At 40.9% G+C, this 23,117-nt stretch overlaps 1 protein-coding gene across 1 annotated transcript; it reads right to left on the reverse strand.

The window, feature by feature from the left end:
- Positions 1-6,077: 6,077 nt before the first annotated feature.
- Positions 6,078-22,881, reverse strand: LOC308288056 (membrane progestin receptor gamma-A-like; the record flags this gene model as incomplete). The annotated part of the gene is made up of 7 exons (XM_080729399.1): positions 6,078-6,131; positions 10,010-10,173; positions 12,211-12,355; positions 14,411-14,504; positions 15,653-15,697; positions 21,836-21,963; positions 22,828-22,881. The coding sequence occupies 7 exons, from the start codon at positions 22,879-22,881 to the stop codon at positions 6,078-6,080; spliced, it is 684 nt and encodes a 227-aa protein (XP_080585525.1).
- Between the last annotated feature and the right edge of the window lie 236 nt (positions 22,882-23,117).

Genomic DNA, 23,117 nt, shown 5'->3' on the forward strand with positions numbered 1-23,117 from the left:
CTCGTTTTGTATTTCAACACACACCCCCCTACCTGCCACACCTGATGAATTCACTGTGATAGTCATTTATCCACGCACCTGTGTATTCCATGGTGTATTCTGCATGGCCACTTGATGGCGACAACACGGCATTCACTGTGTCAGTGACGCCACTCGTATGCGCAGTGTCTAATAATCTATGCTTACCCTTCTTCCTCAACTCTGTTCTTCCTTGTGTTTAGCCCTCAATGGTTTAGCCATTAGCTTACTATGCCTAACTCTAACACTAACCCTAACCTTAACCTCAGTAAAACTATGCCTAACCCTAACCCTAACCTCCGTGGGGTGAGGCGCTATCCTGCAGACGTGTTGTTGTTGTTGTGGATCAAAGCCACCGCAATTGTTCCGCTCCGCGCCGCACTACGAGCGCTCCGGTTCTTGATTTCACCGAGACTCCAAAAAAACGTGACATATATATATTCATAATAAATATATTTTGATTAACTGTTGCACCCTGTGTTTTGTGTTTTTCCTTTAGAATGTATTTATTTATTTTTGTTTCTCAATTGCTTCATCTGACATAATGTGCGAACAATTATGACAGAAATACCAAACCACTTAATAATAATAATAATAATCTCATCTCACACAGGTTACGAGGTAGTGCCTGGGAGAGTAACAGAAATGGCATTGGGAACTGGGCAGCTTATGCGGTGGTGAACCTCATGACCAGATCAGACACTGGGAAAGCCAACAGGCCTCCTCAGACCACCATCATACCTTCACTACGGTAACATAACACACTTCTATTTTGTTCTTATACTCATTACTAACATCATCATCAACATCATCATTCTATAAGTCAGTAAATCTGTCTGTTCTTGGTCAGACTACTGTAGGCTTGACTCAGGCATGCAGAGTAGGGGTGTGTGCACGCACACGCAACACACACGCATTGCACACATGCCAATTTAAATATTTTGTTTATACATAAGGTATAGTTATGTATTTATAATACATTGTACTAGATACTTCTACGAAAAACAAGTGAAAAATAAACTAATTATATAATCTCACTCTGTCTCTTATTTTCGTTCTGTTTCTGTCTCTCAGAGTTCCTTCTAACTGTGGGAGAAACTTCAACCTGTTAGCATTTGACCCAGATGGAGACTGGGTTGTATGTGGTCCTTGGGCTACTCTTCCTTCTGTTCTCAGCTTATCATCAACCGTGAGTTGATAAATAAGAACATAGATCACATCATACTGATGCAAACATGTATTTTCTACTATAATCATGATTACTGTCATAATTAGTCTGTACTGTTTTTCTCTACACCTCTTAAACATGTGACCCATTATTTCTCCTGGTTTGTTTTTGTACTCTTCCTGTCCTGTGTTCTTTCTCCCTTCTTTCAGAATTGCATTTTGTCATTTGCTGCCACCAGCAGCAGTAATGCGGGTACCTACGTTGTCCAGTTGCGTATGTTTGACTATCCCAACCAGTCCATCACCGTCACAAACACTGGAGGATCTCAGTCCACTCGCACTACCGGCCACTATCTCTCCTATATACCTCTACAGTTTGCTGTCGACGGTACACAGTTAAACCCTTAGTTCATCTAAAAACTGACCCCTAGTGGTCTATTTTCTTAGGGGTTCCTGGCAACTCAACCAGTTAATATGCTAATAAAGTGAATGGATAATCAAAGTAAATCAATAATCTAACATATTAAAACGTAAAGCTGTTAAATTGTTTATATTTCCCCTTTGTGTTCAGTGTATGGATCAGTACCCAGCTGTACAGAGGGACGGTATCTACCCAGGTTCCTGCCTCCCACCCCGGCTAACAGAGCACGGCTCTACACCCATGTTGGACACAGACTGGAAATCACCATCAACACACAGGCAACACAGGCCACGTGAGTAAAAGACAACAAGACTGAGGCCCTCCACTCCAGTACAGTAAAAAGTAGCATTCAGCCTAGAACTACACAGCACAGTGTTTTCCGTAACATAACATTCCTTTAAAGTGATTTTTTTTGCCCTGTGGTGTTAATGTATCAGATGTGTGTTTTGTCCTTGTCCATGTGTAAAGGGGTTCTGATCATCTGCCTTACAGAATGAAGTCATTTAGTTGGTGTTTTGTTGTCCTGTGGTGTCCCTTCTAAAGGTCTGAAAAAGTAAATTAAAACATTTGAACCATGTTCTCTTCTCTGGTGGTGTTGTAGGGTCTCACAGCTGTTGTTCAGTGGACCCCACAACATGATCCTGACTGTACCAGCACAGGGACAGTTCATCCTGAGATGGACAGCATCACAGTCAGAGGTTGGAGAACATCACCCTGTCTGCTTTGTTGCTCAGACCAACAGGTCAGCTTTATTTAATTGATCTTCCTTTCTGTCTGTCTGTCTGTCTGTCTGTCTGTCTGTCTGTCTGTCTGTCTGTCTGTCTGTCTGTCTGTCTGTCTGTCTGTCTGCCCATTTTACTTTTCCTTTTGTCTTAGACTTATAGAGTATTATTTTCTGTGTCATTAGATCAGTTACAATATTACAGAGCATGATGATAAAAGCAATGTGTTATTTGTAGTAAGTAGTTCTCCCTGTTTGTGTTAGTGCTATTGGGATCTACAAAATCTGTATAGCAGAGATCCTACCATATCATTGGCTGGATAAAGAAGAAAAATCACCACTGAGAAAATGTATTGATTGAAGACTTTATTAGAAGTTTGCATAGAAAAAAGTATGGTTACGGTACAGTTTCATGACGACGGTACAGTTCACTGGTACAAAGTCAACTAAAAGGAGATCCTAGGAAAGCACTTGACTTATTTACACTGGAAACCATTGAAGTATCTCATATAACATTGAATGACAGACGGATAGAAAACAGTACTATGCAGTACATATGCTCAGGAGAAAAATAAATAAATAAATAAATAAATAAATAGAAAATGTTAACTGAAATGTTTTGTAAACTCTAATCTTCATAGTGTTGTACCAGTAAACAAAGTATTACGTTTACTGGTACAGTACAGTTTACTGGGGGGGGGGGGGGGTCAAGTTATTGCTTCACTTCTTTTTAATAACTAAAATGAGTTTGTTTTCACAGTGCGGACAAATATCAGTCGGAGCTTCGCTGTGTCATCGTCTCTGTCTCAAATGGTGGGTGAAACGTAACACCTGTTTACTACTGCATCATATTTCTAACAACCTATGTGGGTTATACTATTATCATCATGATCTTCTGGAAACCTTTCATTTCAGTGAAAGCCAATGTGATTTGCGATGAGACCGCCATGACAGTAGAGGTGAACAAATCCTCATTCCGGGGACTTGAAGGACATCTGCGACTCAATGATCCAAGCAACGTAGCCTGCAGCCTGGAAAGCCAACAAAACAGCACTCACATCATAGCAGTGATCCCCCTCAGTGGCTGTGGTACTGAGATTGAGGTAACGAAGTCATACCTGGATGCTAGTTGGTCACATCTGTTCTACTTTACACCTTTGTGCATTTACTAAAGGTTAGTTTTACACATAGTTATGTAATGGGGCTGTGGTACTAGAGAGCTGTGTTATATGTATTGTTCTGTTGCACTGCCTCTTTAAGGAATGTGATCTGTCTGTCTGTCTGTCTATCTGTCTGTCTGTCTGTCTGTCTGTCTGTCTGTCTGTCTGTCTTCCTGCATGCCAGCATGCCAACCTGTCAGACACGCACGCACACACACACACACACACACACACACACACACACACACACACACACACACACACACACACACACACACACACACACACCACAGACAAACACAGACACACAGACAAACACAGACAGAGAGAGAGAGAGAGAGAGAGAGAGAGAAATGGACAACTACAAATAACAATGCAACAATGCTTATGCAATCAGGCTGCAAACAGACTCCAGTGTTCAACGTTGGTATCACTTTAATCCAAGTTGTTAGTTCATAACTACTGGATCAGACTAAACTCTTATAACTACTGGGTTAGACTGAAGTCTTATCTTCATAACTACTGGGTCAGACTAAACTCTTATCTTCACTGGGTTAGACTAAACTCTTACCTTCAGAACGACTGGGTCAGACTAAACTCCTATCTTCATAACCACTGGGTTAGACTAAACTAAAATCTCCTGCGTACAGGAGGATGACGAGAACCTCATCTTCAAAAATGCCATCACCACCGTTGACAACACCAGTGACGTCATCACCCGCACGCACCTGTTGGAGGTGGAGGTCTACTGCCAGTACCCCAAGACTGGCAACGTGACCCTGAGTTACAGCGTCCACAGAAACAACGTCACGGTCCAGGAGAAGGGCTTCGGTACGTTCACCTACCAGTTTGAGTTCTTTCACAGCCGGCGTTTCACCTCCATGATGGACCCCCGCTCCTATCCACTGGAGTACGACGTAGGGGACAAGATCTACATGGAGATAGAGGCCTCGTCTTCACTCAACAACACCGAACTGTTTGTGGTGTCCTGCAGAGCTGCGCCGTACGACAACCCCAGCTACCAACCAGCCTACTCCATCATAGAACATGGGTGAGTGCAGTTTACAACACAGCACACACGCACACTCTTTAGTCTTTTTTTAAGCCATATTTAAGCTGTTTCAATAGGGGGGAGTGGAGATCATAGCCTGGTTATTTCTGGGTCTGAACAGCCTAGGAACCTCTGATTTAAGTTATTGTTATTATAGTATTAATGATATTTGAGCTTCCAGTTGAGTAAGTTACAAGCCAGGGGGAATACCACGTAACAGAATACAGCAACATTGTCACACAATGAATTCATTACTGCTTTAAATAATTTCTCTCACATAAATGCCTGCCTTTGTGTGTTCTAAACTGCACAAAAAATGTTATGTTTATGTAATTATACAATTATACTATTTGTTTTTTGTGAGAATATACACCACACTCTCTTAGCATCAATAGGTGTTTTGTTCTTGTTTCCAACCAGGTGTACCGTGGACAACACTGTTGAAGTTCTTTCACCACGCCATGAGAGACATTTCCAGTTTTCAATGGAGGCCTTCAAATTCATAGGATCACATGATCAGGTAAACAGGGTTTTTTGTATTTTTTTTTTTTTTTAATGTTTCGGGGCTTTTGCCTTTAGTAGACTGACAGGAAATGGGGGAGAGATGGGGAGTGACGCGCAGCGACATCTGGTCGGGCTCAGGAATGGAACCAGCGACCCGCTGCAGGCTACACAGAGCCTATGTGGTATGCGGCTGGAACAGTGGACAGGGAACTGTTTAGCTCCAGTGATGGTTCAATTATTTCCACAAAGAAACAAGGTTTTAAACTGTGTTTGTCTCAGGTGTACATCAGCTGTTCTGTTATGCTGTGTGAAGCCGGGAACCCCAACGCCAGATGTTCCAAGGGATGCATCAACTCCACTCAGTCTGGAGCCAACCACCGACGGAAGAGAGAGGCTGTCATTCAAACTGCAAGGCACTACATTTCCCAGGGTCCCCTGCGCTTGAGAAGGTCGTCTGAGATCACAGGTGACTCTGAAACCTTTCTCAAGTCTGTGAAAAAAAGTCAAAACGATGTCTCCCTGGGACTCAAACTAGTGAAGATCTACAAGCTCACAACACGTCGCCATGTAACATGTTGTGAGCTTGTAGATCGGCTATTTTCACTACTTCTTAAAAGTATTTTAAATGGAATTATTTATAAAATAAAAATACAAAACATAATATGACGAATTTTGGGGGGGACTTTTTTGAAAATCTTTTGAAATAAACAAAATGTAGGAACGAAAGGGGTATTTACTCACAACCAATACATATTGGTCTGCGACCCACATGGGTCCTGACCCACTGTTGTTCTATTATGCATGATCTCACAGTGTTGTTGTTGTTGTTGTTGTGGTTTTCCCTCAGCTACCAGCCTGAACCTGAACCTGAACCTGGTCTTCGTGGCTGGATGTCTTCTCACAGTGGTCGCCATGATCTGTGCAGTGGCCATCTACAAGGTCCAGAAGACGACAAGGGTGAAATATGAGCTGCTGCCCTCTACTGAAGGTTAAGGCAGCAATGTGTGTGGTGTCTGACAAGCATAACGACTTCAGCTACACCGCCCCCTTCTGGTGGACCTCTAGTGTTGCCTCCGCACTATAGGGCCGCTGGGCAATTAACCCAACATAATATGTTTGGTTAATGTTCAATATATTATGTCGAAACAGATATATTGAACCAATTTATAACCACTTATAACCCATTAATCAAGGTGATGGGAAGATTGCAGATGCAAAAGTTTCTTTTTTTTTCTTTTTTTTTTGGTTAGACTGTGTGTTCTTCTGTATACTATAGACCAGTCGTTCCCAAACTGTTTTTATGATGTGGGTGGAACCATGAGATAAAGTGGTACTAAAATTGGCTTGAATGGATTGACTCTACATGGTTCTCATCGTGGTACCATGCTAATCTTCTCTGTATCGTTAACATTTTAGCCCAAAGACAGTGCCCCGTCGCCAACAAAGAGCATTTTGGTATTGCATCTGAAATGGCTTGGAATTAGAGACAGACAGATCATGAAATTTAAATATCCGAGTGGTTGTTTAGACTAAAACCTTATAAAACCGTATTATGGACCAATATTTATACAAAATATATATTTTTGAAAAGCATGGTGGGGGGGGGGGGGGGAATCATCTGAAACATAATTTTATACAATGTGTAGTGGGAGTCCCTGCTTCATCTCTATAGGCTCTATAGGAGATGATGCAAGAAGAAGGAAAAAGAAACAAAAAAAAAAAACAAGAAGGCCCCTGATATAGAGGGTCTTACTCAAGATGTGAACCCTATTTGACTGGGCAATGAACCTGAGTGACATTTGACATAACGCATACATTATATTTGAGCAATGATCTGTAATAATGTAGAAACCTATAACTACTAATATATACTGTCTCTTTTTTACTAACTCTGATGATTTAATTAAAAGAAAGTGCTGAGCGCTCGTGGCAGGGCTCAGGTGAATGTTCAAATAAATTACCAAAGCATGCTTCTCTGTTTGTGACACTTTATTGGTACATTTTACTTATGTGTGACTGGGAATTCATGTTATAAGCATAACCATACATTTCAATATGCATGTATACTGCTGAACATAGAGAAAATGCATCCGTAGGAGACATTGCAACGCATTGCGAACTTGTAGATTGGCTATTTTTAAATGGCTGGCATATAGGGTTGAAGTGGTTAATGTATGTTTTGTAATACTTATCAACATCTACAGTAAAGTAGCCTAACTCAAGTTTTAAAATAATTGTAGTGGAGTAAAAGTACAATATTAGCCTCTAAGATGCAATGGAGTTGAAGTAAACATATTGAAAATTGGAAATAGTAAAGTAAATAATAATAATACTAATATTCAAAGAGCTTTATTGGCATGAGAAAACATAATTTAACTCATCCTTGCCATGAGTGTGCAGACACAATCATAATAAATCATAATATGTAAAATTCACAAACAATCAGGCTTCCAATTCAAGTAAGAAAGATCATTCTATCTAGACAGAGCATCCTGAATCACTTTTTGACAACATATAGTGTTGCATGGCTTCTTTTACTCGACAGGTCCTTGCTGGTAGCATGACTTTGTGATGACATGGGAAACCAGCCCTGTCCACTACTTTAGTACAATGAATGAATGAATGAATGAATGAATGAATGAATGAATAGTTTTATTTCGATAATCAGTGAGACATTACAAGTCATTTTTGTTTTCGTTTCTTTTTTTTTTAACCTTAACATTAAATGCACACTGTGGGGCAGCAGTGTTTTAAAAAAACAGTTTGGTATGTTTGGTACCATGTTTGATGTTTACCTGGAATTTGTAGCCCACAGAAGCACCAAATAGTTTCTGATTAGACGTTGCTAAGCCAGGAAAGGCAAGAAGCGCACCACCTTGTAGTGTACATGCACTGCGGCGCAGTAGCTCAGCAAACAACACTGTAGTGTAGAGCTCAAGACCCTGGTGTTAGGTAGGAGAGTGTGGAGGGTTCCAGGAGTCCCGAGCTGGTGTTGGCTAGAGTCTAGACCACACTCTCGCATCGCATCGCAGACGTTGATACCAGGCCTGGAATTTGGACATTTTAGAGGCAAGGCCACTTGGCCTCCTTTGTGCCTCTGGCACAAAGGCCAAATACCAGGGCAGGAAGGCCATCAAATAGAACAAGAGTTTAGTCCATTGAAAGAATTTGTTGAATTTAAGGTTTAGGGATGATAATCTGCGGTGAAATAGATAAATGATGGTATTTTCAATCTGATCCATGCTCACCATCAAAGATACTGGATTGGTTTAAGATGGGGACTCGGGGGTGTTAAGACTTCAGAATCTCAACAAAAGACACTGGTGTCTACATGACAAGAAAGAGACAGAGGATTAAATGATACAGTCAGCTTTAGGGCATTAAGGCCACTGTGGCCTCAGGTCATTGGTTTGGGGGGCACAAGGCCAAACTAAGGGGCAACGGCGGCCATGGCCTTCATGGCCTCCATGAAATTCCTGCCCTGGTTGATACATTACTGATCGTGCACTTTTTAGTTGCTCTTGGTGGATGAGGGTCAGAGAACTGTAACCTATAATCATAACATTATAGGTTATAGGCTCTCTCTCTCTCTCTCTCTCTCTCTCTCTCTCTCTCTCTCTCTCTCTCTCTCTCTCTCTCTCTCTGACAAAAACAAGGTAACAGCTAGGCCGATTATCCATGTTTTACTTTTAACCTCTTGAACCCCAGGAGTCCGCCTAAAATGTATGCCCAAATTGGAACCGTTGTGGACACAAAACTACAATGATTGTGGCTACTCTTGACCCACCAAATGTCAGCTAACCCCTGAGAATTCACAAATGCAGTGTAAAACATCACATTTCTCTTACCAAATTGTCCTGCTGTGATCACTTACCTGGGAAAAGAATCAAAAGATGATTGAAAAAGACCTCCGCCTATGGAAAATTTGCATTCTGAATAGTGAATGAGCCTCAAGACCTTATTGAAAACATATATAGTGAATTGAGAAATTGTCCACCAAGGTGTCATCAATTGATAGGCAAAAGTGTTATGAATATATTCCAAACTATGTAAACTCTACAGATGTTTTAGTGAGAGTAGTGCTGTAATATTAGTAGTGTAGTGTAGACGTTGAGTGAGTAATGATAAAAACAAGTAACAATATAGCTGCAAGCAGCGATAAAGTGTCCAAGGCATAAAAAGCAGGAAAGCAAAAAGGCATCAAGGGAAAGCAAAGAAGAATATCAAAGAAAAACTAGAAGCAGTGTTCTTCCGAACAGGACTCCGGCAGGTCAGGTAGGTTTCTTTTGGCCTAGTGGTGACTCTATAATAGGCCAAAGTGAAAAGGGTGAGGGAAAACGTCTACGCAGTCTCAAAGCTACCAGCAACAGACTGCAAAAGAGCTTCTTTCCACGAACAGTCAGGCACATGAACGAACTGTCAAAAACGAGAAAGATCCAGGGAAAAAAGAATCGCTAGCACCCCCCCCCCCCCCCCCACCCAGAATTGCACCTACTGTACATACCCCTTACGTTCCCTCCTTGTGAAGTTGAATTGCACCTACTGTACATAAATGCATACTGTGAAGTTGAATATATTAATCTGTTGCACATAGAACACTCTGTGAAGATGTCTACAAAAGTTAAGTAAGTACAGTAAGCAACTACTGGAAAAATATGCTGTTGGCGTATAGAATATGCCAAACTTTTTGCACATGTACATCTGAGGATGCTCTTTTCTTTTCCTGTTGCTCTTTTTGCCTTTAGCACTCACTTTTTAGATTATTATTATTATTATTTTTAGATGTGGTTTGCTGTTATTATATTGTTTTTTTGATATACGACTGCATTGTACTGAAGGATGCCAAACAAAAACAAATTTTACTCTTATGTACCTGTACAAAAGACGTAACAATGAAGTACAACCTTGAACCTTGTTTGGTTACCTGCTATGAGAGGGATTCTGGTGCCTGTAGTTTCCAGGACCACCTCCAGGGGGCAGTGTTTTGCCGTGGGTTCCCTCAGGATGACACAGACCTCGTCTCTCCGTCGTAGACAGTCCATCTTGTTGCCACGGTAACTGACGCACAGCTCAGACAGCTCGCTGGGGAGGATGGGAGAGAAGGCCAGGCAATGCTGCTGGAGTCTGGACCCTGTCTGGGGGCAAACGTTACAAGGTACATACCGTACATTTACTACAGTAAATGTATTTCTTTCTTTCTATTGTATGACAAATTTCATTTTGAAATCAAATTATTTCAAGTTTGATAACAAGTTTTACATCCAGACCCAAGGCATGGCCATGGGTTCAACCTTTGCACCCAATTATGCAAACTTATTCATGGGTCACTGGGAATCCAAGTTCATTCAGAACAGGACTGCCTACTCCCTCCTAAATAAGGTGATTTTTTGGAAACGATACATTGACGACATATGGTATTTGTTGGTTCAGAAGGCGAACTGGTTGAGTTCAGGCAGTATATTAACAACACACATCCCCCCCCCCCCCCCCAAAAAAAAGGTACAATAGTCTTGATCCCAAGCTATTAAAAATATCATTACCAAACATTGGAATATTTTGAAATGTGATCCTCATTTGAAAAATATAGCTATGTCACCACCAAGGTTTTGCTTTACGAGAGGAAGGAACATTAGAGACTCTGTGGTTACATCACTTTATAGATCACCAGGTACCAGCTCCAACTGGCTGAGGGAAGAGTTGTGTGGCATCCACCCATGTGGATGCCACACTGCTCAAACACCTCAACCACTAAAGTTTTTTTTTTTTTTTTTTTTATCACCCACACACAGGACAGGAATACAAAATTAAAAGCTTTATCAACTGTAATAACACCCATGTGTTATAAACCATGATATGTATCGCGGCATGTTCCAAATCAGACAACGAGAGACACCTTCCACTGCTAATCCTATAATTTTGTGGATCCTGCCGCTTCGTGTCTCATCTCTGCCCCCTTGTGGACAGATACATTTATTGCTGATCCTTCTGTCTCTGTCTCACATCAAATACCTGTCATTATCAAATAGAATTCCTTCACATCACTTACATAATAATGATCGCACTGCTGTTGTCACTAATCACATTATATCTCCTCAGTCTTCTAGCAGTTTTCCTATCCCAAACTCTGACTCTCCACTCACTAAAGTCGGTTTTAAGACTAGAAAAGTTCTTGGAATAATTCATTTTAATATCAGAAGTCTCAAATTGAACTATATTAAACTTTTGGTGGTTCAACAGACCCAACAGACTCTGATCATTACATGCTTAACAATTTGACAATTAATGTCTAATATTGTCTACAATTGATACAAATTGCTACAAAACCTAACCAAGTCATTTTGGGGCATAAACAATAAGTTGTTCATGCCCCATCATGATTGCATGTTCACATTCTATAATGCAAATTTTACATTGAGGTGCCCAGATGTCCCTATTGCCCAACTTACCTGTATCCTTACTCAACATAATACACAGTGGAAGGGAAGACCAAGAAGTGTCCCTGTTAAGGTTTAATTTACTGTTGGTTTATAGTTAACACTGGTTAGGATGAAGAAAGACAGTATTGTCATAAATTAAGTGGGTGAACTGTGACCTGCAATAAGTAATGTAAAAGTAAATGATCGCTGAATGCGTCTTCACAATATAGTAAATCTTTACTCACGAAAGGAATTAGTTCATTTGTATTATCCTTCCATAATATATAGCCTCTAAGTCTAGACCTAATACTAATTTAAGTTTATAAAATAAAATAAAACTCTGTATACTATTTTGCAGTGGTGGAAAAAGTACTCAAATGTACTTAAGTAAAAGTATCAATACTACAATGTAAAAATAGCCTACTCTGTTACAAATAAAAGTCAGGAATTAAAAATGTACAAAAGTATTGGCATAAAAATTTACTTAACGTACAAAAAGTAGAAAGACAAAGTAGCCTACTCATTATGCAGAATGTCCCATTTCACAAGATTTCATGTATAGAAATACAGCTTGTAGATCGGCTATTTTCAAATGGCCGAAATGTACCATATATAGGGCTGTTAGTGGAGTAAAAGTACTGAAAATTGGAAATAGTAAAGTAAAAAATAGCTAATAATTTTACTTAAGTACCGTACTTGAGTAAATGTACTTACTTTACCATTGCAATTGTGTAATAATAGTTGTCCCTTACCTATGTAGTCAAAGCTACCAGGGGCCAGCCGCTCGGGGAGGTGAGTGGCAAACAGAAAGCTTGTGAGGAAAGCCAGGGAGATGTGGTAGTAATGCTGCATGTTACTATCATTATCTGTGCAGCCCTCACCCACACACAGGAAGACCTGTCAAAACAATCACAACAGAGAGATGTTATGAAACAGTTGCATCACCAATTCACCATCAACACCAGTGATGTATTATGTTTATGTATATCATGAGAATGTTAGTATTTTAAAGGTGTGTAAGTGATATTCGTTGTTCTCGGTACGGTAGAAGAACAGGACCAATGCGGAACCAAAGGACCGTAAGTCATGATATTTAGTTGACTAAAACTCAAATTTTAGATTAAAATATTATAAAAATTAATTGTATTCAAAAGACTACAGTATGACTAAAACCGAATCAACATTTGCTGTCAAAATTAACACTGGGAATTGATGATCGGCATCCTGTATAGCAGGGTTCCCCAATTAGTTTTCCCCAATGGCCGAATTATGTCTAGGGTACCAAGCCGAGGGCCACACCATTGCAGGGGGCGACGCCGGCGTTCCCGCTACTCCAGCGACAGTTCAGATATCGTCACTGTCGGGTGAAAATCTTGTATGTCCAAAACCGTTCATTTTGATTTATCATTTATTAAATTATTTAAACTAGTGAAAACAGCCGATCTACAAGCACACAACGCCTCGCACCACAAGGCGTTGTGTGCTTGTAGATCTGCTGTTTTCACTACTTTTGTGCGACGGCCATGTATGATGAAGCAGGGCTTTACTTTGCGAAAGAACATACAAATTTGGAGATACGAGGTTTCCACCCGACAACGACGATATACTGGTGTTGTTGCTGCTCTTATACCACCATTATTACTGGGGTTGGTGGGGGCCAGACAGTAGCCCCCGGCGGGCCGCCTATTGGGGAACCCTGCTGTATAGTATCATAGCCCACCCACCCTTGCCCTGTGCCTTTTCATACACAGGTGCATATAACGCCAAAATAATGTAATCGGAATGGACAGACACAACAGTGTGTAGGGGGAAGGGGCATGTCTCCTGGAAGAGATTTGGGTCTCCACCGAGCACTCGTTTCTAGTTATAATGTGCAAGGGGTCAATATTATGTCTGTACACTTACACATGTATCAAAGACTAGGCCTTGTCTGTGGCAAATCTTAGATTTTCTGTTTTACACACCATTATAATGTTCTTATTTTGACCATCATACCAAATTGCTGAATGTCAGTCTGCAGGTTTTCTTCGGAAGATGTATGATGACACTGATTTACTACGTCTCTATGGCACATTATGAGTCCGCTAGTACTAGTGGTTCTCAAACTTTTTATTTGCAACAGTGTTGATTTCGTCGACTAAAACTATGACTAAAAATGTTTGTCGACTGCGTTCTTTTCACTGACGAAAACTAAATAAAAACTAAATAAAAACTAAGCTGTGATGACTAAAACTAAGACTAAATATATTGACAATTTTGTCAACAAAATAAAAACTAGACTAAAACGTTAGGGAGGGACTAGTGGAGAAGAGAGCCATTTTATATTTGGTTGCTCTCAGGTTTTGCATGCTGAAAATAGCAGATCTAAAAGCTCACAACGCATCGCGCTGCGATCGGCTATTTTCAGCACGCAACCAAGTGTAAAATCAGTACGATGCCATCAAGGCCTGCCAAAATACATTTCAGTTGACTAAATCCACTGTAGATTTAGTCGACTAAAATCGTATGATATTTAGTCGACTAAAATTAGACTAAAACCAATACTTTTCAGGTGACTAAATCATGACTAAAACTAAAAGACATTTTCTTTAAAAAAAAATTGACTAAAATCAAAATTTGCTGTCAAAAACAACACTGATTTGCAAGAACCCCCATAACTAAAGAGTTACATACTTGTTATGGTCATTCAAGGCTATATCTTTATGTGTTACTGGTAATATTATTGCCTGCTCAAAATCTATTTTTTACAAAAATGTCCACCACAAGCCGGCAGAGACGGTTTAGGTGTGTGAAGTGTATGGTAGTGGTGGTCTTTCTTACCCTATAGAATAGAGGAAGTGTATGGTAGTGGTGGTCTTTCTTACCCTATAGAATAGAGGAAGTGTATGGTAGTGGTGGTCTTTCTTACCCTATAGAATAGAGGAAGTGTATGGTAGTGGTGGTCTTTCTTACCCTATAGAATAGAGGAATGCTGTCAAACAGGTAGGGGTAAGCAAAGGCCACAACACGGAGAGCCTTTCCAAACTTTGGACGGGATTCTGGGGTTCTGTTAAATAAGAAAAGGGACTATTACAATCCACAGTGGAGAAAAAAGGCAAACAAAAACAACAAATAGAACAAAAACAGATGAGATAAAAATGTGTAATTTCTGCTTGTAAAAGCATCTTATTGTAGAATTTAATAAAAGAAACAAGACACAAACAAAACAAACAAAAAACAATACTGGTTAATAATTGAGTATCTGGCATCACCAGTGACACAAACTAATTTTGTAATGCTAGCATTTTAGTTTTGAGCTGATTTAGGAATGGCAAGACTGCACTGTAGTGAAAGGTTGGGTGCGACTTTTTTGGTCACATTTAAAAAAGTACGTTCAGAATGCTATTGCTAATCACAACCACATTTAAAAGACCTCTGTGTGACATGTTAAATATACATTTTGTGTGCCAAAATTGGTTTTGTTAAACATGGATAAAGTTCTTTTATAGTTTATTATTTGTGCAGCACCATACTCTGGGAAAATGCAGAAATATGGATCTATTATAAATGTGTGGCCAATTGTCTCACATCTTCCATGTGACAGACTAAGCCTAAATCTGTCTCATTCTTATCATTCTCATAACAAGATGAAATTATCAAACAACCAGCTCTAGGAATCTCTCTGACGCACAACCTTTTCAAACACAGACACTTGTATTATCATTGTCAACAGATTAGCTAAACCAGATTTGAATGAAACATGATTTAGAGTTCATTTGATTTCCAACTGATAGTTCATAATATGCTACTGTATATTAAATATATAGAGTTCTCTGTCTCAGTCCTTATACTATGTATGACCCAGCTGAAACCACCTTAAAGTTATGTTTTAGGGTGGGTCTCTTTGTTCAAGGCTGGGTAACACCCATTCCACTGAAAAGCAAGTTGCTCAATTGGACGCTACAAAGAGTAAATCTTTCTTTTATGAAATACAAGATATATGTTTTATGTGCAATCACATATCACTTTCTGAAGATAATGGGTTCATTATTTTTGCATATTGTTTTGTGTTGCTCAGTGAAAATTGTGAGAATATATTGTATCCTTTTTCTACAACATTTCGTAGTAATAAAACTAATTTCAAGCAAACGTGAGAAGCAATGTTGGAACGTGGCAAATTGAAAAGAACAGAACAGTAAATGATGTTGCCTTTACCTTTTCACGATGTACTGGTTGTATTGTAGGAACGGTAAGCCAAGCCTTAACAGAGACAGGAGGAAAAGTTATTAAAGCATCACATCAAGCATTACCAAAACAATAACAATGGCACCATGTTTGTACATCATGCAGGGGCGTCACACCAAATTCTGGGCCCTGGGTACAAGGATTCACTGCGGGCCCCCCATGAATGTTAACTATTGAAAAATAGCAGATATACAAGCTCACAGCGCGGCACCGAGTGCTGCGCTGCGAGCTTGTAGATCTGCTATTTTTTTTAAATTGTGAAAATGTGTGCAAGAAACCCATGTTTCCATGTCAGTGATGCTCAAACCTTTTCATGCGAAGGACCCCCAAAATGATATGAATTTGGCCACGGACCCCCATCTCAAAATATTTAGTTCCAGGGACCCCCCCCCCCCCCCCCCGGAAGCAAAATTTGAGTTACAAATGTTCGCCGTGTAGTGGCCGTATCATTTTAAAAATTATTTAAACTAGTGAAAACAGCCGATCTACAGCCGATCTACAAGCACACAAGCCGATCTACAAGCACACAACGCCTCGCAGCGCGAGGCGTTGTGTGCTTGTAGATCGGCTGTTTTCACTACTTTTGTGCGACGGCCTTGTATGATGAAGCACGGCTTTACTTTACGAACTTACACATTTGAAACTTGGAGATACAAGGTTTCCGCTCGACAAAATTGACACATTTTATAGAGCTTTTTCTTTATTTAGAGAGCCGAGATGCTTCCCATTTTAAGGTCTATAACATTTGTATCATGGTGGACCCATGGGAAGAACTAACTGGTTACATACACCATCAAATTAAATCGGCACCGTAGCAGAGGTCTGACTGTGTACAGTGTACTACTGATCACATTTTACACATGCAGTTGAACGCAATGCTCACAACAGGTGCAAGTATAACACAAGCATAATCAGAATTAACGTAATTGTCGCATCAAACGATTACGGGTGTAAGAGTGGGTGATTTTTGTGCAAGCTCTCGACGTTGCAGTTACAGGAGGAGTTAGGATCAGGAGGAGAGAACACGATGCACAAGCAAAACAATATGTACGCAATGCTGGTTATTACCGTAGTTTAAGTCTTATTAGAGTGTAAAAGTGGCTGTAAGGATACGAGTTAAGAGTTAAATCATCACCAGGGTTGTAGGATGCAATGTTTTGCATTTTGTTCATATACATGTATCAGTTCTTATCAGGTAGCTCATATCAGGACTGTCGGGTGTGTGCCGTAGGCCTATTTGGACACTGTTTCCATATCTCAGTGCGCTTCATTAACAAATCAACGCTATGTGTGAGTTTCCCCATCATAGCACTGAGTTGACTAATTGAGGCAACACATTGGAGAGTGTTAAGCAGAGACCAGCTCATTAGCGTCTGACTGCAGGCATACAATTCCACACCAGGTCCCAGGACACACACACACACACACACACACACACACACACACACACACACACACACACACACACACACACACACACACACACACACACACAGCTTGATACTCATGTACACACACACACACACACACACACACACACACACACACACACACACACACACACACACACGATACTCACCCTCCCTGGACCATACAGTCAAAACAAGTATCATCTCAGTGGGGAGGACTGGTGGGACCACTAACTAACCACTAACACACTCCCCATTCTCAGAAACAAACAGTAAGAATGCAGTCTAAAAGAAGGTACTGTACATACAGTACATGTCTACAGCAGCAGATCACAATGAATCATGCATTCATGGAATTCATGCTACGATGGGTGTATTCTAATTGTTTGTTCTCTCTAGACACACACGTGCGCGTGCACGCACACACACACACACACACACACACGCGCACGCACGCACGCACGCACGCACGCACGCACGCACGCACGCACGCGCGTGCGTGCCCACACCCCAAGAAATTCATTCATTCTTTCTTTCTTTCTTTCTTTCTTTCTTTCTTTCTTTCTTTCTTTCTTTCTTTCTTTCTTTCTTCCTTTCTTCCTTTCTTTCTTTCTTTCTTTGTCTCAATCACTGTCCATGGTCTAAATCTGATGACAAATGATCGCCACCTTACGTAAACGTAAACTGGTTGAAATGCTTTTATTGTTGTGTCTGTAACTATGTATTGTTTTAGCCAAGTTCCTCTAGGATCCCTGACCCCGGGCCGAGGTACTGACCTGTAACCAACGGTTAAATGTAATACTAGAGAGCTATTATGCCTGAGGGCTTAGCTGCACACAGGAGACCAGTGAGAACAAGGAGAATCTAGGAGATCTAAAGAATTAGTCACCCTGGGTGTTGTTGTGCTGTCGTTCCAAACAAACAATGAAAGTGTCCTAAAGGTTGGTCAAATTATAATGATACAATGCACATTTTGTGCAAAAACCTGGTACAATGAACTATAAAATAGGGCTTAAGTGGCTAAGTAGACTAGTCAATTTAGTCCATTATAAGAAATGTACTGTATATACAGTATATTAGATCAGATTTGTTGACGCAAAGTAATATAACTGCAGGTTGAAGTATATTAGCCCAAGATTGTTTGAAGACCTACAGTAACTGCTTTTTTTGGTGTGCAGACCGGTCTGCACGTGTTTCATTGTTTCGCAGGGGTGACTTATTATTATGCAAGGGTGGCTTGGACATGAGAAACTGGTTTATTCACATGCCAGAGAAATGCCAGTATAAAGAACTTACGCAAGTGCAGAGGAATCTGAACCCTAATTATGCAAACTTTTCATGTTTCTCCCAAATGATGTGTCATGTGGGAGAAACTTGATTTCATTTGTATAAAATAGATTTTCCACAGACATACAAAATGCAGACAATGATATTACCAGAAACACAAAGAGCTAGCCCTGAATGCCCATAAAGGTCTGTAACTCTGAGAGTGTTCAAATGGAACCAAACACATCAGAGTGTTGCCTCCCCTCCCTACCTTCAAAACCACCCTGAAAACCCACCTGTTTGCAATTGCCTTTCCCAGTTGACTTTGTGTGAACTCTTGTTTTTAGTGTTTTATTGCTTTTATCTGTTATCGCACTTTCCAATCTTCTTTTTCCTAATAAAGTTGTTGTTGTCACCTACCCTCTCCCCCAGCCCCCCACACACTTGTAATGCGACTTCATGGGTCCATTTGGTTCCATTTGTACACTCGCAGAGTTATGGGGTCCTTACAAATAAAACGTTTGAACAAGTTTTTTACTATTTTGAAAAACCTTTTAAAATCTATATAGCCGATCAACATCGACATGTTGTGAGCTTGTAGATCAGCTATATGAACTATTTAAAAATGATTCTCAAAATAGTGAAAAAAAGGCGAAGAAGTTTAGCGATAAGTGGGAAGGCATGGACAAAAATAGGGCCCATAGTGTCATAATAAATCAGTGTCATTGTCATACATATTCTGGAGAGAACCTGGAGACTTGTCCATTTGTCCATGTACGGACATATTGATGACCCCTGCTACTGAGAACTATAGGCCTTCTTGAATCACAGCAGATAACATGAGAATCCAATTCATCAGCTCACAGCACAACAGGAAAGGGCCCTGGATGGAATCTACACAAGAATGCTACGAATGTCACATATGGACGGACTCATCAGAAATGTGGTCCTCCACTGGGACCTACCATGGGTCACAGACAAGGTCAGAGAGAGAAGGATGAGGCTGGCAGGACACTGCGTCGGACTAGTGGCAAGCAAACTGACACTGTGGGAGCCAACCCAGGGCAAAGCCAGGAAAGGCAAGAAGCACACCACCTACGCAGATGCCATGCGGTGTGACAGCGGAGCTAACAACACTGCAGAGCCCAAGACCCTGATGCTAGACAGGAGGGTGTGGAGGGTCCTGAGCTGGTGTTGGCTAGACTAGTGTTTCTCAAACTTTTACAGTTCAAGGTCTGCTCTTAAGTACAGACTTGCATGGGTCAATTTAGACCCCCTAAAGCAGGTTTCCCCAATAGGCGGCCCGCGGGCCATTTGCGGGCCATTTGCGGCCCACGGGGGCTACTGTCTGGCCCACACCAACCCCCCAGTAATAATGGTGGTATAAGAGCAGCAACAACACTAGTATATCGTCGTCGTCGTCGGGTGGAAATCTTGTATCTCCAAATTTGTACGTTCTTTTGCAAATCATACAAGGCCGTCTCACAAAAGTAGTGAAAACCGTAGATCTACAACCACACAACGCTTGTAGATCGGCTGTTTTCACTAGTTTAAATAATTAAAAAAATTACGAATTCAAAACGAACGGTTTTGGACATACAAGATTTTCACCCGACAACGACGATATCTGAACTGTCGCTGGAGTAGCGGGAACGCCGCCGTCGCCCCCTGCAATGCTGTGGCCCTTGGCTTGGTACTCTAGACATAATTCGGCCCTTGGGGAAAACTAATTGGGGAACCCTGCCCTAAAGGAACCCACAAAGTCCCTGGTATCCACTTTGAGAACCACTGGTCTAGACCGACCACACTCGCATTGCATTGTATCGCATCAGCAGCTCATCTAGCAAATATTATTCTAACAACTTCTTTAAAAAGTTAAGGCACTGAGATGAGGTAATCACATTAACACTGAAAAAGCCAATTCCTCTTGCGTTAACAAACAAAGGCAGGGGACTCACAATGTCACGTGGATGATGGACTGCAGAAGTCTAGGTATCATTCATTCTCCATGCTCAAGCAATTACGGAAACACTGAGAAACATGCAGAAGAAGCCTTGCATCTCCACATTTCAACTTTTTATGTTTCATGTCCATTAATGTCCTACTTCGTCATACCAGTCAGTGTCACACAAAAGTAGCAAAAATAGATGATCTACAAGCTTGCATCGTTTCGCAACACCTCTGCTATTCTTTGGGGGAAAAAGAAAAACACATACTGTATACCAGGGTTGGGCAACCTTAGGCATGGGTGCCAACATTGGCACAATGGAAGATCACTGGCACACTGGCAGAAGTGTGAGAGAGCCCACACATCTACCGGTATATGGAACTTACTGCCTGCATATCATTCTACATTCATTCAAGCTTATAGCTTTGATTGGGGAGAGACTGACTAGTCTGGGAGACAGTCTGGGAGAGTGGGTTATTGCTTGAGTCTAATGATCATTAAGCCTACATCCTAATGTAAAATAATATACAGTATTTCTAAAGAGGAATGACAAAAATAAAGGTTGTATTTTGCAGCCTGTCCAAATCAACTGGAAATATGATATTTTGATGTGTTATGGCACACTGACTATCAAGAAAATGAAAACATGGCACTTCATGTCAAAAAGGTTACCGACCCCTGCTGTATACTGTACATGTATATATTGAACCATTGAACAGTACCAACAAGAGCGTGTGCCTAAATATCCTTTGGAACACATGTTCTTTTTCTCCTCCATTTTCTGAAAAGTAGGCTAATCGTTTTGGGCATACAAGGCTTCCACTCGTCGGCAATGGTAATTATGAAACATTTAGGCTAACTTTGTAACAGACTGATGATAAGTAGGGATGGGTATCGTTCACCTTTGAATCGATACGATACCTTTTTTGATACCTGGGAATCGATACAATACCCTTTTCGATACCATTTTCGATACTTTTTATTTAAGTTTAACTTCTCTACCGCTGCTGCGGTAGAGCATAGGTGATGATCATGATCACACAGTGTGGCGGAGCGGAGAGTATAGACGTTGGATAATCGTCATAATAAACATTATAGGCTATTGTCGGCTATTTTCCACAGTAACGAGTGTAGCCTACTAAAGCAGTCATTAAACTCTCAGTTAAACTCTGTTAAGATGCGACCGGCCAGGGGTGAGTATCGAAACGAGGTATTGTTCGTTTTTACGTGAACCGATACCCGATAGTATCGACGTCATGCAATCGATACCATTAAAAGTATCGCAGACGATACCCATCCCTAATGATAAGACATTTCACTTTGTGACAGACTGACTGAGCAGGTATGAAACATTTAACTTGTGACAGACTGACTGACCAGGTATGAAACATTTAACTTGTGACAGACTGACTGACCAGGTATGAAACATTTAACTTGTGACAGACTGACTGACCAGGTATGAAACATTTAACTTTGTGACAGACTGACTGAGCAGGTATGACACATTTAAATTGTGACAGACTGACTGACCAGGTAGGCAGAAAGTGTGTCCAGATGTTGAGCGTCTCGTTGGTCATCTGGAAGAGGCTGAGGATGCAGTCTGTGGCTGAGCTGCAGGGGTGGCGGTAGCCAGAGATGATGCTGTCCTCATGGAACACCTGACCCGAGAAAACACGCTGTTAGGTTCTCACAACGGTCAACGCACTGATTTTGGACTTTTTGTTTTTTTCTGTTCTTTTCTAGCACCTGAACTCAGTGGTTCTCAACCTTTTCAGGCAGCGACCCCCAAAATAATAATATTTTAACTGGGGACCCCCCACCCTGACGAGCACTAAGAGTAACTGTTGAGGCATTACATTTTGTGTAACACGGTTCTATTGTGAAAATAGCAAATCTACATGCATGTAGATCGGCTATTCTCACAATTTCTGCTTACATAATATTTAACAATTTGACAAATGTTTAATTTGTCATTTTGGAGGTGTTAAAATGTCCTTAAATTGTCACTTTAGAAATGTGCAGATACCCTCTCTACACTTAAACCTTGAGTTGGTTTGTTTACTGTTGAGTGAGAAAACAATGTTGCACATTAAGTTAATCATCTGGGTATCCCCCAAAATAATGGGGACCACCCTGGGGGTCCCGACCCACAGGTTGAGAACCACTGCTGCTTTACGTCTTATCTCAGGTACTAAGTGTAAATATGTAGATCATGTGTTTTCTTTGATGGATCACCTTTCCCCCCTTGCCCTCGACCTCCCCTTCTTCTTATTCCCTCCAGATTTGATTTATTTTTGTATTTCTCTCTATTTATTCATTCTTATTCTTATTACTCTCTATGAAATAAATATCCCAAATATTATATTATCAACAACATTATTATAGCCATATCAACGTGCTTTGAGAACATTTCTTTCCATTATCTAGCCGCTATCTATCCATATTTCGCTATCGATTCACCTCTCAGAGTCAGCATGTTTAAATGTCAGCATACAGATGTAGCGAATAAGAAGAGAACTTACTTTGGGCACTTGGTTGATGGTGAAAACACGTGGTAATCTGATGAGGCTGAGCATTGTTATTATGTGAGGGTGCAGCCTGACGGTGCCTTGATTCACTGAAGTATAACAAGTGAGCTGAACTGGACTGTCACCTGCTGGGACGACCTCTGCCTTTATAAGCGTGTTGTTGCCATGCCGCTCAGACGGTCCCGCCCCCTCTTCTTACATCTCACCTATCCTCAACCAACGAGAATATCCAGTATGTACCTGGGACACACCCCTTCTCGGCCACACCTCCCTCCCTCCCTCAC

The sequence above is a fragment of the Nannobrachium achirus genome (assembly GCF_963921795.1).
Source record: "Nannobrachium achirus genome assembly, chromosome: 7".
Lineage (NCBI taxonomy): Eukaryota > Metazoa > Chordata > Actinopteri > Myctophiformes > Myctophidae > Nannobrachium > Nannobrachium achirus.